This window comes from Brachyhypopomus gauderio, chromosome 6 (assembly GCF_052324685.1).
Source record: "Brachyhypopomus gauderio isolate BG-103 chromosome 6, BGAUD_0.2, whole genome shotgun sequence".
NCBI classification, from domain to species: domain Eukaryota; kingdom Metazoa; phylum Chordata; class Actinopteri; order Gymnotiformes; family Hypopomidae; genus Brachyhypopomus; species Brachyhypopomus gauderio.
The window spans coordinates 10,747,631-10,765,508 of record NC_135216.1 but is presented as its reverse complement, the minus strand read 5'-3'; the positions used below and the strand labels follow the sequence as shown (position 1 = coordinate 10,765,508).

General features: G+C 42.0%; 1 protein-coding gene across 2 annotated transcripts; it reads left to right on the top strand.

Moving 5' to 3' along the window:
• The first annotated feature begins 269 nt into the window (after positions 1–269).
• tpd52 (tumor protein D52) lies at positions 270–17,669 on the top strand. Of its 2 annotated transcripts, XM_077008636.1 has the most exons (8): positions 270–427; positions 12,214–12,338; positions 12,727–12,875; positions 13,015–13,116; positions 13,457–13,483; positions 14,292–14,333; positions 14,573–14,621; positions 15,014–17,669. In XM_077008636.1, the coding sequence occupies exons 1-8, from the start codon at positions 409–411 to the stop codon at positions 15,134–15,136; spliced, it is 636 nt and encodes a 211-aa protein (XP_076864751.1). In that variant the 5' UTR covers positions 270–408; the 3' UTR covers positions 15,137–17,669. The 2 variants fall into 2 exon arrangements, with proteins under 2 accessions (XP_076864751.1, XP_076864750.1); XM_077008635.1 differs by lacking the exons at positions 13,457–13,483; positions 14,292–14,333.
• Positions 17,670–17,878: the final 209 nt, after the last annotated feature.

The following is a 17,878-nucleotide window of genomic DNA, read 5'->3' as shown; positions in this document are numbered from 1 at the left end:
ATATTTAAATACAAACGTGACATTATATTTTATAATTGTCAAATAAAGTAATACCATTATCAGTTAGTTATTTACTGTAAAAGTTAAACCTTGAAGTTAACTGTTGAAGTTAAAATGAAGTCTTCAAAACACACCCACCCACCCATACACACACACACACACACACACACACACACACACACACACACACACACACACACACACAAACGCAAGAAACTGTTTTTACCACGTGCCCATTTCTTTTTTGTTTACATCTCTACGTGAGCTGCGTGATGACGTCACGCACGACCCCACCCCACTCACACAAACCCAGCTGCAGCGCGTGAGGGGTCAACACAGCTAGCTGGTGTGAAGTGGCGCTTTCGGGAGGATTTAGAGAACAAAATAACCTCTGAAGTGCTCAGAAGAATGGAGGATTCTGAAAAAGGTAATAGACAAAAGGTAGTTTTTGAAACGTGCAGTGTGCGTGCAGTTCATGCTCGGTATTTAGCCAAAACAAAACTTATTACCTGTTTATTTCTCCCCGGAGTTAGCTAAGGTTGGCTAGCTGGGTGCTAGCAGTTGGCTAACATAATCGATACATTTATAAATCAGTCATGTTGCGTTGGCAACGATGAAGCGACGCGCGCTACTAATACGTGTTTAATGTTGTTATAATAATAATAATAAATAATAATAATAAGTTTATGAAGTTTTGCGTTGACGGGACGTTTTTGACAGCATTGGTTAAACTGCAAACTTAACTGGCTAGCTAGCTAACAACGAAGGTAAGCGAGGAAGTAAGGAAAAGCACATGTTTTCACTTTGACTCGTTAATTAACTACTTTTTGCATACTTATTAAATAATAAAGTCTCATTTACAGATTGCGCCATCATTCATTTGCTGGGAAGTGAAGGCCTGCTATTGCAGTGAATGGTTGGACCTGTTGTCAGCAGTATTTCAGCTGTTTCTCCCCATAGCACACAACAGCATGATCATATTATAAGTGATGATGAGTTTCTTGTTATCTTTGGTCCTTCATAGCTTGCTTGGGTTCCCTGAGATGCGTTTTCCTTTTGTTAAATGTCATGTAGCCCCTAATTTGCTAGTCACCAAGATGTCCACATGTAGGAAGGTGTGCTTGGTTTGTTTGTTTTTAGTGTTGAGTCAAATTATTAATGTTGGTTTATTGTGACCCAAAATAAGGTGTGTGATGTGGTGTGAGTGAGAAGGTGCTTTAATAACAGCTGCTTGACTTTGACTAGTGTTTTACAGCTGAATGTTCTGTTCCATATTGAATCTTGTCTTTATGCAGCTCTGCTCCAAGCTCAAATTGATTCTAGAGAGAATATACAATTATTCATTGGTGTGATTTTGAGAAATTGAAACTCATTTCTTTAATGTGCTAAACAATATGTCTGTTCGCTCGGAGTTCCTTGATTTCTTTTCTTCCATGTAAATGACAACTTTAGCTAGTATGTGACTACATCAGTGGGCAGAAATTCTATGAAAAGAGTTGAGATTAGGCGTCGGCATATCTTACACATGATTTAATAAATATGCTTTTGTTAGAATTTTATATGGAAACTATAGATATTAAGCCTGTTCTTATCAAAGGATCACTATTATAAAATATCCTGCCTTTGATTAATATCATTGTCTAAACAAAATGGATGATAAAGATTTCAATTCCTTCTTATGATCTGAGCTAATTTTTCACAGTGAATATTCATAAAGTTTATGAATGTTTGCAAAATTTTCGTGTGCCTATCCACATTCTTGCTTTTTAGTGCAACACTTTGAGTGTTAGATATGTTGAAAGGTTGTATAGGATCACACCCCAATATGTGTGTTCAACCGTCTCTCAAAGTGTGTGTAAATTTGCACAGATCTGTTCAACAGTTATTCGCAAGGTGCTAAATCTGCAAAAATTAAATATCACTAGATTTGTTGTTTCTCATTGTAAGACAGAAAGGATACATTAATCTAAATGTGACTTTTCTTATTTTTTCTTGAAGCTTGGTGGAGTTATGGTATCAGATCCTGAACCTAGTAGATAGGCCTACAGTATCTGGAAGGGCTGTAGTCACCATTGTGGTCAAGGTAACTGTAACCTGTGTGGTTTTGAGGTGCAAGTACATGGGACCTTTTCTTTTAAATGTGGCCTTTTGTTATTTACATTTCTGGCCAGTGATATTTTTTTCTCTGGATATCTGCATTGACTGACTGAACACACAGGTGGTACTGATATCCTAAACACATTGCCAACCAACTGCAGTAGGACTGCTTCTAGCTTTGTGTTTACCTGTTTAAAATGGTAAGAAACCTGAATCCGTTTTCTAGTATTACTTATGCTAGAGTAACATTTTTTAATGTTTAGTCAGTCCTCACATAAAATGTAATGTCATTACGTTTTAGTCCAATTTTTAGCTGCATCTGATTTACACAAATACGGTTAATGTATATGTAACATTTCATAACTTTAGACTTGGACTATTCTTATTTCCTGATACGGACCGTGTAAAAGTACAACCTAATATCATCCTTACCTAATATCAGCCGTAGCACTTTCTAAAAATCGGTATCGATATCCACATCGGCCCTTTAAAAACTAATACTGAGTACATCACATCAATACATCAACCCTTTAAAAGCAAACCAATACGGTACTCTTGCAGTTTAGGATGATGGAAAGGTGCTACATGAATTAGCACGTGTCCCTCTTAGTTTATTTTTGTTTTTTCCTCTGATTTGTGTTCCTTGCTCCCGTGCAGACTTGCTTGTTATCATCCATCCCAGGTGGTGCCTTCATGAGGTGTCATGTCCTCCTCCCCCCACCTCCATGTTCCATGCAGGGACGCCATCTGCTGAGTTCACATTTTTGCATGTGCACGTCTCACCAAAGCTGGTGCGCAAAGTCCTTAATTTTGAATTCTTTGGCGAGTGTATTTATTTTTTTTGCTAGGTATGGATTGCGATTGCGTCTCAGGCTGCACCTCGTTAGCAAGGCTTCTAGTTTGAAGGGGTGATGTGTATTGGGATACGGATCCTGCTTTTGTATTTAGTGGATTCATGCATGATTTAATTTTTTAATTAGGATCTCATTGAGATTACAATTTAAAGTAAAGCCCTAAAATCACATTCTGAAGCATGAGTCCAGTAGTGTAGTTATTTTCCCTGAGCCATTGAATTGGTCACGGTTGATACAAGGTGAACAGAGGAAGTCGTACAATTAGGCCTACATCCCTAGAATGAATAGAAACTACTATAGAATTTGACGGTGTTGCTAAATCAGTGGTCTAAATTAATGGACTTGAGCAACGTGATAAAAGTACTTGTGGCAGTGCTACTATTTACATGATAGTCCAATAAAGTAATTTACATGACTTTAAAATGCAAGCACATTTCAAGTTTTTCTTTTTTACCTTAGGCTCTGAGCTCAGATGTAAGCATCTAGTTTTGAGTGAGGCACCACCACCCTAGCAATTCTTCTAGTGCCATCACTCGGTACCCTCATCAGACCATTGATTCTTCACCCAGCATGACCTAGATATATATCCACATACATATTTACGCTTGATAAACGCCAGTGTTGTGCCAGCATTTACATGGTGTACTGTTTCTGCATTTACAGCATTTGGAGAATAACTTGCATTTTTATCATTGTGTGAAAGTGTGTGTATGTATGTGTGTGTGTCTGTGTGTGCTCCCTTGGGAACTCAACACATGACGCTGGTGTTGATTGCATCTTGCATTTCCTGCTCTACCAGGTAAGCTAGAGGAATGATTAGGATGGGAATAAGATTGCACCACTAAAGCAGTCGCCCTTAAATTGACACAGAACCAAAGTGGTGCTGTAAATATTGCCATTGTATTTATCACTGTATGTAACTAGCAAAACATCCATCACCATGTGAGCCAACACCGACTTTGTTTCTTATCCTTCTGTTTTGTATTGGTTACCTGTGAATACACTTATCAGCTTTCATGTGGAAAAAATTGATTGTCCAAGGTTTGTCTGCTCACTCAAATGAGTAGAACCCAAAACTTTTGTATGGTTTTCACATTTGTTGCAAGTTGCAAATAGCTCATTTCAAACATTTCTTATTATGCTTTGAGTTATATGATATGATTCAAGTTTCAACCATTTTGACCCCTCTTAAGCTCTTTCTTTTTCATTGGATGGAATAATGAAGTATAGCTGAAGCTAATTACTTTGTGTTGCATTACAAGAACACAGTGTTGCTGTAAAGGCCATGCCAATATATGTCCTAAAGCAGGGGTACTCAACTGGCAGACCTGCACGCAGTCCTGTCCGGACCCAATCTCATTCCTGATTAACTGGATACGGACCAAAACAAAACCGTAGCATTTATTTCAGGGCTATTGAAAAAACACTCCGCCACGAGTGTACGTTCGCCACCCCCGCTCAACAACTTACGTTCGCCACCCCCACCGCTCCGGACCTTAGGTCACAGGTATCTGCCAAAATTGGACCGCGGACAAATTTAGTTGAGTACGCCTGTCCTAAAGCATATATGTCCTGTTTGCCGCTTATGTAGAGCTGGAGCACCTAGCTTTAAGATGAATATCGTAGGAGTGGCATGCATTGAACTGTACTCTGTGTGATAGCTGCATATCGTCTGACATTTCACAATAGCAGAGCCAGAATGTTGCCTTTTTACACCTTCTTAAGATCGGGCTACTTTTACGTCTCATAGGAGTATGGCATAGCTGCTCTTTGGCTTGCTGAGACTGCAATTCAGCCTGCACAGGCACGCAAAGAGCCATGCTTCCTCATACTTGCTCTCGCTATTTTGGTTTGGTTTGACCACTCGGTGGGATGTTTTGGGTGTGCAGTCCTGGGGCAGTACCAGTGAAAGCAACATGGGTACACCTAAGGGACCCTTCTAACAATCCATCCAGACACAAAAATACATAAGCTTAAATTTAATTGTAAGGGGGTGGTGTTAGTGGATACAATGAAATTGCAAAAGAATTGCTGTTGGCAGTTTATATCAGCCACACACTGCTCTTAGTGGCTTACGGGGTGTGATTCATAGGCTGTATGTGTTTTAGAAATAATAGCTCTTGAGCTATCTGTAATTAATCAGTTAAATGCTGCTTTCATGTCTTTTGTAGAGGTTTACAACAAGCTCCTCTTCCATAGACTGACATATTTGACCTAAACTCACTCCGAATATCACAAACCAAAGTGGATATAGATTTTGGGTGAGTGGGTGCATGTGAGCATGCTTGTGACGACCTTTACCAGTCTGTGCTGGCTTGTAGCGGGGCGTTCTGAGGTCACGACCCATGATCCTCCGAGAGTTACTGTGGCCGTGGCCACCCTGGATGGACAGCGTGAGTGTGGAAGTGAGACATATCCCATGATTCACATTATGGGTAAATCATATGACACGGTGCATCAGAGAGAGAACTTTAGTATGAGATTCGTATGACTTTCATTTAAGTTTCCATTTAGAGGATAAATGTACAATGTGTTAATTGACTGGATGCCATGGAGCGTTAAAGACCTTTTGAGGGTCTGCTTTGTTTCAGTTTGTTTCTGAATAGAGTGTGTGTGTGTGTGTGTGTGTGTGTGTGTGTATATGTGTGTATGTGTTCCTTCCCTAAATGGTAAAGTGAATGAAAATCATAGGGATCTCAGTTATGGAGTGTTGGAGGCAGCTGTAAAAATGTTTTTTCATTTATTGATTCGAACTGCATAACTAAGAAAATATGAAGATTACTCGTTTGTGCCCTTATTGGCATTTTTAAGATGCTAACCGTAACCGTGAGAGGTGCAAAAGTGCGCTATCGATCGGTATGAGCTTAAACAATAACGCAACTGTAGTTTTCTTCCTCTTGTACTGCCAACTTCTCTTTTAAAGCAGAACTGTGTTTCAATGGAGAAGTGTATTTCTTGACACGGGCCTTTTCCCCCCTCATGGTCTCTTGGGTAATGGAGTGATGGGTCTGAACTTGCTGTAAAGAAGTGGGGCTGCAATCCAAATTCATAGTTGGGAAAGGATTTTCGCAATTAAATTTGTTGGATAAGACTACGGGTGTGTCTGTATTGCAACATCTGGGCATGTGCATGTGTACATATCTTTTTGTTACACAAACTGAGTGATGCATGGTCTGGCTAGAGGCCATCAAGGACCTCTCTGCAAAGCAAATATCCGGGTTTTTGAAAACCCACACACAGCCACGACCGTGCTCAAGGGCAAAGTGTATTTCACCCTTGGTGTCTGTGTGGGTGCGGTGTGGTTGTTGCTGCACAGTTTTTTTGCCAGTAATTATTACATGGTCAAAATAAATGTTTAGTGATGATGTTATGTAGGTCGGTGTCCTTGTAGAATAAGCTATGAAAGTAGATCTGGAATAAGAAGCCTGACAGTCAGTGGGAACTATCAGCAGATTTCCATAAATTTGCATTTTTACCACGACTCTGCCAGAAACTGCTTTTCTTTTCTCCTAGATGTGTAGCGAAGACTATTCTGTTTGGTATCTGGAACCAAAGGCATAGCAAAAAGACCTCAGTACAGAAAGAATTGTTTAAAAAAAACCTCAGTTATTAAGAGCAGATTTCACATCTACAACTCATTGTCGATCAGTGTGAACTGTTTTAAACTGAGAGATAATCTGCTACTGCCAGACCACCTATAATTAAACTCTGGAATACACAGCTGATTACATGATTAACTACGAAGAATATTGACAGATTATAGCTAACTAGACTCATGTGGCTTAGAATAGTGCACACATGACTCAAATTACTTGTGTTCAAAACTAGGGTATACTTCCTGAAATGTGTCTACTATCAATCTCAGATCTTTTCTATGGGAAATAATATAACATGATAAAATATAATATGTTCACACAGTTTTTGGGATCCACCTTCCTTGTATACGCACTTAGTGGGGCAGCCGTCTGTCAGGGAGTTCAGCTGCTTTTAATGTTAATTATCTAGCACTAATCAATTAAAATAAGTGGCTACAAAATGCTTTTTAAATAGGTTACGTTAGCTTTAGCTTTAGAATAATGGCAGTTAATGGCTGCCACATCCTGTGCAATTATTGTATTCTACTAACATCAGGTTGAACCTTGTCATGGGGTTGGGCAGTGTGTCTAACACATAACAATGTGTACATGGAATATATACATGGGTCTAATGATGGCTGCAAGGAAACATGGCAGTGGGGTGTACTGTATAATATACATTACAACTATACAAGCTATCCATGCCACATTTTATACACATTTAATAATTTTTTTTAATCACTTCAGCCTGGTGTGACATTGTTTGATATCCTCTGTTTAAAATAACGTGGTCACTAAAGCCTTTAATTTGTTGACTAGGCAGTTTATATACCGGTATATATTTTTATGTTGTGTTGTTTAAATGTTGTGTGGGAAAATACCTTTTCATCCACTGCCATAAATTTTTCTTGTGATATGTTGGAGATAGACAAAATAACAGCAATATAAGGCATTATTGTAATTATTTTTAAATGCCTACATCAATTAAGTCTAAATAAAGTGCATTTTGGCATTTTAATGTAAAAGGTTGTAAAAAACATTAAATGGAAACTGATTACAGAGAAGATGGTAATAGCTCATGGTTTTTCATTGGAAGGACTTCCAATGAAATATATTCAAGTTTGATTTCCAGGTAAGTACTAAGTAATAAATCTAGTTTTCGACATTTAAAGCAGACACTGCAGTTATATCGGGCAGGGTGAACCCTGCTATTAGCATTGAGACCATCTTCACAATGCTGGTACATCATGTCGTCAGATGTGAACAATGGATAATGGCGTCGCCTCTCGGCCCAGCACTGTCTCTAAATTGTGTTACAGAAACATTTGATGTCTTTCTTATGTCTGCCATTTTCTGCATGTGCCCATTTGAAAAGAGTGTTTGCAGTATTACGCAAACACTCTGGAATGGTGCTTAACTGTGGCCTTGGAGGGCAGGAGAGACGGGTGATTTTTCACTCATCAGGAAATGACTGGGTTTAGAATTTGTTACAACATTGAAACATCTACTTTTTCCAGCACAATCACAACATTAATTTCATGGGATTCTGAAATTATTATAGTGTAGATCAGTATAGATATCTTTTGTATGTAATTTTTATTATAATAGGCGAGAAAAGCACATTAATTGATTGGTGGATTATTGCTTGTTTATCTGGGCCACTGGAGATTACAGAGTGCTTCTCATGAGTAATGTAACGTGAAATACAAGATGGCTGTAGGGAGCCAGGTATGGCAGGGGCAGCAGTTACATATTCGACTGCCCAGACCCCTGCTTTAAGGGATGAGCTTCTGTCTGCTGTTTAGTTACGAATGTCCTCAGTCACCAGCTGCCATGGAGATTAGAGCCGGGAGCTGCCATCTGTAACCGAAGTAGCGTGTGCAGCAGAGGTAACTCATTAACACGCCGCTAAAGCTAGCTGGGCCTGCTCGTCATGTGAGCCTGCAGCCCAGGGCACTGTGGGCAATCTAGCAATGCTGGCTTGGAAACACGCACACACTCTGGAAGCTAGCATAAGAGGAGAGGGTCAGAAGATGCAGTGAACAAAGGCAGAGCAGCACATGACTCCTGAATACTGACTCCTGAATGCTGACAGAATGGATCCTATGGAGGAATACACGTCTCCCTTCAGTTTTGAGCAAGGAGTTAATGCCAATTACTTTTACCTGTCTACCAAAGAGACCTGCACCCCACCCAGCTCACCAGTAATGCATTATAGAGGTATCGTGTGTGTGTGTGTGTGTGTGTGTGTGTGTGTGTGTGTGTGCATGCACTCGTGAATGCATGTAGTATGGACGTTGGGCGTGGACATGTGGTGTATCACTGTGTGTTTAGGAGGTGCAGACCATGAGCTAGTGACTGAGTGTGGAGAAGTGATGGAGAATAAACACTGCCGTTCAGAACATGCACAGTGTTGAACGTCTGGCTGAACTCTGATGCTGTCAGGTCCCGTCAGGCACAACTGATGATCAGGTGATGGACCTCGGGGGGGGGGCTGCCTTTCAATGCCCTGGTAAACCCGCAGTTCAGCCATTTAACAAACATGGACTAAATCTTTCCAGCTGATGTCATTCATATGAGTGCAAATTCTATGTGCTTATTGTGGTTATGCATTTTAAGATGGTACTTTTATTTTTTTATTTTTATTAATATGGGTACTTACAAAATTGATAGCTGGTGAATGTAACGCAAGTTAAATGTGAATTAAGTCATTTCTCCAAACATTTTGAAGTGCTTACGTGCTGCTCCATCAGTCTAATTGACCAGGCAGCAGGAGGTGAACGCTTATGCCAGTATCTCCCCGCACTGCAAATAGTTCCTGGCTGGTTCCGCTGGAGCTTTCGCTGGTATCTTCTATAGTCACCATGGAGCTTGGGCTGGGTGGATTTTTACTCACTTGGTTGCCGAGCATCCAAATCTCTCAATCTCATCCTTTCAGCCAGCGTAGATGGTCAAGGCAAATGTCTATTTGATCACTTTTCATAAAGAGAAGACGTTATGTGAGGTCACAGGAAACGAAACCGAAAAACCCCCAAAGAGCTGGACTCGGATGCGTGGCAACACTTGACACTGTCTGTAGGACTCAGCTTGTCCTTTGTGTGTCTTATCTGTGGTCCAGCTTGCAGCCATTTCTTTGACATGCCTTAACCTCATATATCACCTGGGTAATCGGTACCACTCAACCACTCTCGTCCTACTCTAAAATAACAATGGAGGTGTGTATGTGTGTGTGGTTGGGGGAGTCCATCTAGGAGCACAAATATTAATAATGTCCTACATTAAATTCAAGGCTCTGTTCCTCACTTCCGGTCCAGAGTGGGCGTAGTGGGGGCAGGGGACACTTCCACTCCGTTTCCCCTTTTCTAACCTCAGTTGTTTATCAGCCCTTTCCTGAGATGCCCTTGAACAGGCTATGGAACAGTACAGTTATAGTTCCTGCCCCACATTAAATGCTTACATCTGGAGGATGAAAGTGTTTACATGTAAGAATCTACCGCTCCGAGGTAAAGGCATGGCATGTGTTGCACTGCCGTGTGACTACGCAGAGATCTTGTGGGCGGAGCTGAAGTGGGTCATTGTGGTGAGGTGTCAAAGATGTGTCTTGATTAACGGCACTATGGAAATGAGGAAATTAGAGACAGAAACTGGACCACAGTTTGTCTCATAGCCCTAATTTCTTTCTCTAATAATTCTCATTTCTTTTCGAGACTGTACAAGGCTGACTCATTAAATTCATTCTTTTATACAATTTTTAAAAAGTCCTGACTAGTTTTGGAAATTTGGTAATTACTGTATGAGTAAGATGGTGTAGGAAGTTGCACCCCCAGTTTGTCCCAAAATATATTTCGCAAGAAGCTAACAAAACCGCATCCTCAGTTTTGTCTGCCTGATGAGGCTTTATATTTACCGTATATTATATTTATATTCCTCACATGCAGATTCTTTAAGGCCCTCCCCAACACTTCTGGACAGATGGGAATTACATGGTCCTTATTAGGGATACTAAGAGCATGTGGTGGGAGATTTTGGGAGGGGCCTTTTATTTATTTATTTATTTGACATGCTCGGTCTGATTCATGGTGCTAACGGCCAACCAGTACACTTCCTTTTCCCAAAACACTAGTTCTTTGTACTAATGACTTCTATTACAGATTGGTGAAACATGGCCGGAGAGTAAGAGTCGTTTTGTGGAAAGCTGCATTGGCAGGTCTGTGGGATGAGCTGCACACTGGGGTCTTTTTTATCTCTGCTCTGAGCTGATGTGAGATTAGGTTTGGCCAGTCGTATTGGGTGGGTCCAGTCCTCATGCTGAGAAAAGATAAGCAGTCAGTTAGCTGATAAGTCATGAGCTCAAACTGAAAGATCTCATGACATTCTTCTCCTTCTGGCAGCGGGGTTGCACTTATAGGACATGCGGAAGAATATTTCCGCTAAGAGGTGGACTAGCTAGCAGCTTTACTTGCAATGGGCAAAAACAGTGGCTGCGTTTATATACAGAGATTTCTGTCACTTCATATGAGTTCATGTTGATTGGAGTTGTTAAGAACTGTTGACATGTATTCTAAACACAGCAATTCACCATAAGCGTCTGAAATCATCCATGTAGCCTACATCTACAATAGCTGAAATCCAAGCTAACCGTTTTTGTGCAGATGAGTTTAAACTTGTGCTAAGATTAGCATAAAAATTAAACATGACAAAGTCCCTTCAACATAAGTATAGAACCGCTAACTTGTGATTTTTTTATTATATATTTTTTAATTTCCTGAAATGCGGCAGGCTCAGCCATACGCCGTCTGTTACCCATTTGCTGAACATTACAAGGTGAGGTACTACAGTAACCTCCTTGTAATGGCCTTGTGGTTCAGAACTTTATTTGAATCCTCTGACAACTGAACCTTAATAACTGTTTATTATACACAATATATTACTATATAATAACAGTATTCAGCATTTGCATAATTATCCACACCACAACAGTAGGCTCTGTTTTTGTTGCTCAATAGGAATTAAGCGGCTATTTACAGAAGAAAATGTAAAGGTAGCTATTGTGAAAACTGTCCAATTCAAGAGGTTTCATGGCCAGTATTCCAACTTTAAGTCATCATTTCAATATCCTTTTGATTTGATTAAAATTCCACTCATTCCGTGACTGAGGTCAGTCAGATTACTCTTCAACGATCGAGGCGTTTATAAGGTTTTCTAATCCCGATCAAGCTATTGCATCGATTGCTCAAGTTTTACTAGGTTGTGTTAACGTAGCCAGTTTTGCCTGCTGCTTCCACTCTCTAATCCTTGTGACGACGCCGTGGCCTTTTTTGGTCGTCTTTCATCAGGATTGTGAATTATTTATGCTGCATGTCATCCAGTGTGCCGGGGGGGGATCCGAGAGTGATGCTCCTGTAGCAGCGCGCTCTAAATAGAGAGCTGTAATCCAGCCCGTGTTTATATCCTCACTGCGCTGCCCTCCCTGACTTTGAAGGCCGTCTTCCTAATCTAGCCGTGCAAGCCCAAATCTGTCCATGTCATCCCTCCATATCACAATGGGTGAGCAGAGCTGAAGATCAACTTGCTGTAAAGGCAAATGCACTTTTCATGCAATTTGCTTCTGAGCTTAAAGAAGGCCCACGTGTCGGGTCGATAACGTCGAATGGCTCGAAGGCTGAGTATGATTTTTGCCGATCCAGGTATTCCGGGAGCAGACGGCGTAGCAGAAGTGGGGGAGGACGCGGCGAACTCGGCGGACCAGACGGGCCCTAACGAAGTCTTCACCGCAGAGGAACAAGAGGAGCTTCGCACCGAGCTGGCCAAGGTCTGCAGCCCATTCCCACAGTCCCTCACACGTCCCGGCTGCTGCTTATCCGTGCTGGGGGGGTTTTGCTCGGAGAAGGTCGAACAGAGACGAGTTAACTTCGATTGCAGCTGGTGAATGTAACGTTTTCAAGGACACGCCGATACCCTCGCTCAGTGGCAGCCTCTCTCCCTGACCCGGTTGTCTGTGACCGACGGCGTGCATTGTAAAGGTGAACTATTGTAATGTAGCACCTCTGTAGTGCATTTAATGGATTTCACGAGGTTGAATAAGCACGGCCGGCGGTACGTCCCCCGTTCGCTCCGCCCGGATACAGCGCTAAGTTATCGGTTTGCGGCCGTCGTGTTTCCCCCGGCTACATCCGCACCCTGATCCCTGTGCTCCGCAGGTGGAGGAGGAGATCCAGACTCTCTCTCAAGTGCTGGCGTCGAAGGAGAAGCAGGTGGCCGAGATCAAGCGCAAGCTGGGCATCACCCCGCTCAACGAGCTCCGGCAGAACCTGAGCAAGGGCTGGCAGGAGGTCACCACCTCCACCGCGTACGTACCCCCCCGCCCACCGGGCCGAGGACCTGCCCCGTCTGTAGCCGTCCGTCACTCTTAACGGAAGGGGAGCGTCTCGTAGCTCGCCGATGGTTCGTGCTTCCACAACGTCCCACCTCTGGCCTTGTGTACGCAGGTACAGGAAGACCTCCGAGACGTTGTCGCAGGCAGGGCAGAAGGCCACAGCGGCGTTTTCCAGCGTGGGCACCGCCATCACCCGGAAGCTGGAGGATGTCAGGTGAGGAAGACCTGGGCAGACAACCCCGCACATTTACATTAGACCTCTGCTGTTCACTGCCCTCTGTCGAACCAGGAGCATGTGAGTGAGAACTCCATAATATGTACCTAATAACGGGGGTCTTTGACCAGCCTCCCTCATCGTGTGGTGTTCAACATGATACTAACGGTAAATGAGCAACTGTTGAAGAAGAAATAAAACAAACAAAAACCAAACCTGCCAAGGCCCTGTATAGTCCAGCCTTGAGGGCTTTCAAACGGTACATCAGCTCACGCAGGTATTCAATGGTGTTTCAGTGCATTTTCTTTTTGTTTGCTAATGCGGTCTGTCACATTTACAGATTACAGTCATTTTCCAATTATTTTAGGTAAGACGAACTTGACCGAGTCATTACAGATGCAGCATCGATCAGTTGTGTGATGAGTTCTCTTGAGGTTTCCTGCATGCACTTCTGTACCTGTGTGAAGTTCATCAGATGTTCTTCATCCTGTTTCTGTAACGTCTGCGCTGCGCATGCTTGTTCTCTGCATGTTCCTCTGTGCTCGTGGATGTGTGGATGCTGCTGTTCTGTACGTTTAGATTGTGCTGAGAATGATTTGTGGGCCATTAGTATAACCATAACATTTTCATGTTTGTTTTTTCTTACTTTTGTGTGTGTGCGTGCTTTTGTTTTTAAATAGTGATTTGAATATGTTTATCCTCCCAAACCAAAGGTTCAACTCTGTCTGTGTGAGCACACCCAGCAGGCTGTGTTTGCATACACATGAGCTGTGGTTTAATCCGTGTGCTCTCAGGACTGATCCTCTGCTTGATCTCTAACTGGCCACAGGGCCGATGAACCGATTTTCTAGATGAACACATCTAAATCTGTCCATCCACATTTATCCATAGTTCTCTCTCATTACTTAATAGTATAGCCAGGATCTGTTTTCACCAGTTATGGTTTAAACTGTGTCAGACAAGCTAGCACTGTAGCCTTGAACCTGTTGTACTTGTGGATATAAGACCTACCCGCAAACCCGTACTGAGTTGGTATCGTTTCCTGTCTCGTTTAAGTTGGAGAGAGTTGAGTTAAAAACTCATGTAAACATCAGACTTTGACCCACACTACTCTTAATGGCTGAGTGACGTGGCTAACCCCTCTCTTTCTCATCTTCCTTACTGCTGACCGCTAGCATACGCTCCATACAGCATTCTGCTAGCATGCCAGTGATGAGGTAAGCCACTCCCTGATGATCATCTCTCTGGCATTATCTCTCACCGCAGCCCTGAGTCTTGGGAGGCCCCCTCATCCAGGATGGCAGCTTGCTAGAAAACCTTCTCTCCCTTGTTTCTCCAACTCGCTCCTAGCTAGTCCACATCCAATTAGAAACTGCAGTGGACCTGTTTGTCATGTTGTTTGATTCCTTGGTGACTGGTATGCACATCAATGTCCATATGTCCCCATTTCTTGCAGGAACACTCCAACCTTCAAGTCATTTGAGGAGAAAGTGGATACTTTAAAGGTAATAGAGCATACATGTTAAAGAGCAAGTCAATTTTACTTCCCAAAGGTAGCAAATAATATTCATGAACTTCATTCATTGTTTTACAGCATAACGTTTAGCTCACATGGGATAGTCTAATTTCTTTGTAGGCCTCAAATGAACAAGGTTGTACTCCATAGAGTGGGCTCCCCACAGGAAGTCCGCCATATTTAAAATAGATTTACTATGAAAAACTACTCTGAAATATCCAGGCCAGTAGAGGTCAGGTATAGTGGCTGTTTTAGAAGTGAATAATCACTGGGGGGAAAAAAAAACGTATTCCTCCTTTAATTTATTTGTTTATATATGTTACACTTCACTCATATCATGTATTTTCGTATATATTTATGTGTCACGTATTTGCACTGCAGACCAAGATGAGCCCCGAGGGGTCATCCAGTGAGCTGGGGGACGTCTCTCACCCTGTGCCGAACGCAGAGCCAATGCTGGAGCAGCCCGAGGTGATGACTGCCCACGACCCAGAACCCCACTGAGGAGCAGGCGTTGGCCACCTCTCCCCTGCACCGCAATGCCCCCAAACTCCTCCACTCCTCTCTTCTCCCTCTGCCTCTCCCCGTCATCCAGTAACCGAAAACCAAAACAAATGCTCCATGCTGTTTGATTTCTCTCAACGTGCTTTGAATAGATTGTTAAAGGCATATTGTGTTGGTTCCTGGCCAGGTGCTGAAAACATCAGGTGTAGGGAGACTTCAGGAGGGAAGTTCTCTCCTCTGCCTCTGGTATCTGGTAGCCAACCGGTATCTCTTTCTGAAACTTTTGCACCAGTGTGGGGATCCTCCAGGCTGATCCTGGTGGCCCTGCACTAGAGCTGATCTCATGGGTACAGTGCTTCTACAGGTGGTCAGGTAGAAACACCCCATTAGGAGGCGGTGAGCTAGTCTGCCTGTCGTGTCCTACTTGCTCTTTTCACACAGTGAGATTGACCACTGAGTCAGCTCTCATACACACACATACCCAAGGCTCAGCTAACACTGTTATTGACCATCTCTTCATATGGTCAATAACACAAAGTGCGACAAATTATCTTATGCTGTTTTGCAGTCAAGGACGGAGAGGGATGCTACAGGTTAAAGGTCAGATATGATATCTATATATAGATGCATTGTTCTGTTAATTACATTTTCCTCAAACTATTATATAGCCCAGGTCGATGGTCTAGAAAACTGGGGAGGAAGTTTTATCATTTTTTTCCTTCGTTCGTTTTGTTTTCTGCTTTGATATTTTGTCAACAATGCTTATTAAAGCAGATGCCAAAAACAAGATTCAATGGAGCTATGGGAACAAAATCCTTGCCTGACACTTGTATGCCATTAAGTTGAATGTTGCCCCCCCCTCCACAAAGGGCATCTGTGGTGTGCAGCATGACAAACACTGAATAATGTTAATGGAGCTCGATGTAGAAGATTTTATTCTCTCATTTTGTAGAAATATAGTTTGTGCCTATAGCTCCAGTAGTTCCGAAAAGAAAACTATTCCGTTCAAAATTGTAAACATAATAGCGTACTATGAAAGCTGAAGGCTTTTGACCGCTATATTTCTACATGTAGCGCCTTAATAGAACATTTCTATTTTGTTGTCTTGGAGTGAACGCTGATTTTGGGTGTCATATGGCTTTAGCGGTACTATGTCATTTTTATTTCATTAATTATAACGCATACGCTTGGAAGGAGGTAATACTTTGTTATGGAGGTCTGTATGCATCTTCCTGTTGAGAGAGACGTGAGAACAGCTAGCTGGGAGTGTGTCTCCACCCTTAGGACAAATCCCACTGGTCTGTAATGGAACCCTGGCTCATTAATGTCAGGACAAAGAGGGACTCCTTTCACCTGGTTATGCTCTAAAGTGGAGGTTTGAATTCAGTTTGAGACCTTTATCTGGGCCATATTTTTGTTTATCCCATCTCACAGCCCACTTAACTCCTGTATTTAAGGGACACACAGCTTCAGATGATCTGGTTCAGTGTGTTGGGAGGTAGAATATGAGCTGTGGGCTGTGCCCAGGTCTCCACAGGCCATGTTGGGAACCACGGATGTAAGGTTGAGTGTTCCCCGTGTTGCTATGGGCATGCGCACACCCTGTCCCGGTGGCTTTGTTGTAGTGTTAGTCCTCTATTGCCCCAGTGCTGCACAACCAGAGGCCATGTAAAGACTGGGAATCACACTGAAATCTTCATGTCAAAGCACTATACATTGAGGGGTTGCAATTATCTCTTGTCTACCAGAATAGCTGTATGAAATATTTTCTAATTTCTGCAGGTGTCAACAATTTGTAAAAGATCTTCCAAATAATATTTTCTGCTAGCAAAGGAAAACTATCATAAAATATATAGATTATTTTCATTTTGTAATAATTCACAGAGGCCTATTTTAACAGTGTATGCATAACCAGTTTAGAGTACACAAAGAATATTCTAGTTAAAGTAATGAGGAAGATGCTGATATGATTCTTTAAGGCTTGAGGCAGCAGGCATCTACAGTCATTACACAACATTTGTGTAACACTAAAGGCTGGTGCTTCACAGCTGCTTTGCTAGGTGCTGCTTTCCCCACTTATTTTAAAAGCACTTTTTCCCCTCAATTGAGGTGTTTTTTTTTTCACCTTTTGTTTACTGGCCCCAACATTTTATGTACAGCAGGAATGTTTAACACAGCACTCACTATATTCAGTGTTTGACCGTGACCTCTTCATTGGGAGTATAGATAAAATGATCTAAATCTTGTCAAATTGAATATATATAGTGTATTATGTACACTATGATTTTTTTGTTATTGACAAAATTGTTTAGCACATTTACTTCACCTGCTGTGGGATCTCTAAACTACGTTTTCTTAAATACACAGGTGGCTTTTTCATTTTGTTGCTGTTTTACTGTTTGTAAACAATATTAAAGGTTGCTTTTTGCAGAATGTGTTACACAAACTGTCTGTGTTGGACTGTTTTACCTGTGCCAGTCATTCTTTGTTTCCGTGTTCTGCTGCTAAATAAAGCACAACTGTTCTATCTTCAGTTTGCTTCATTCTTTTGAGTGCCAAGTTAGTCAATGTTCAACTCTTCTACTGGTTTAGCCTTACTTTTATTGACCACTAGATGGCAGTCTGAAGTCTGCAAGCGGGCCTTTTCTTGTAAGCTCTGTTGATCTGCTATCTGAATTTACCGAATGAGCAAAATCTGTACCTGGCCTCCCCATTAACACATCAAGGATTCAAGGATTCCTA

Bases quoted from the DNA above. Each gene is read 5' to 3' on its own strand.
- tpd52 (XM_077008636.1), top strand. The intron at 12,339-12,726 runs GTCTGCAGCCCA...TGTGCTCCGCAG, and splicing joins TTCGCACCGAGCTGGCCAAG to GTGGAGGAGGAGATCCAGAC. The intron at 13,484-14,291 runs GTAAGACGAACT...GCTGACCGCTAG, and splicing joins TCATTTTCCAATTATTTTAG to CATACGCTCCATACAGCATT.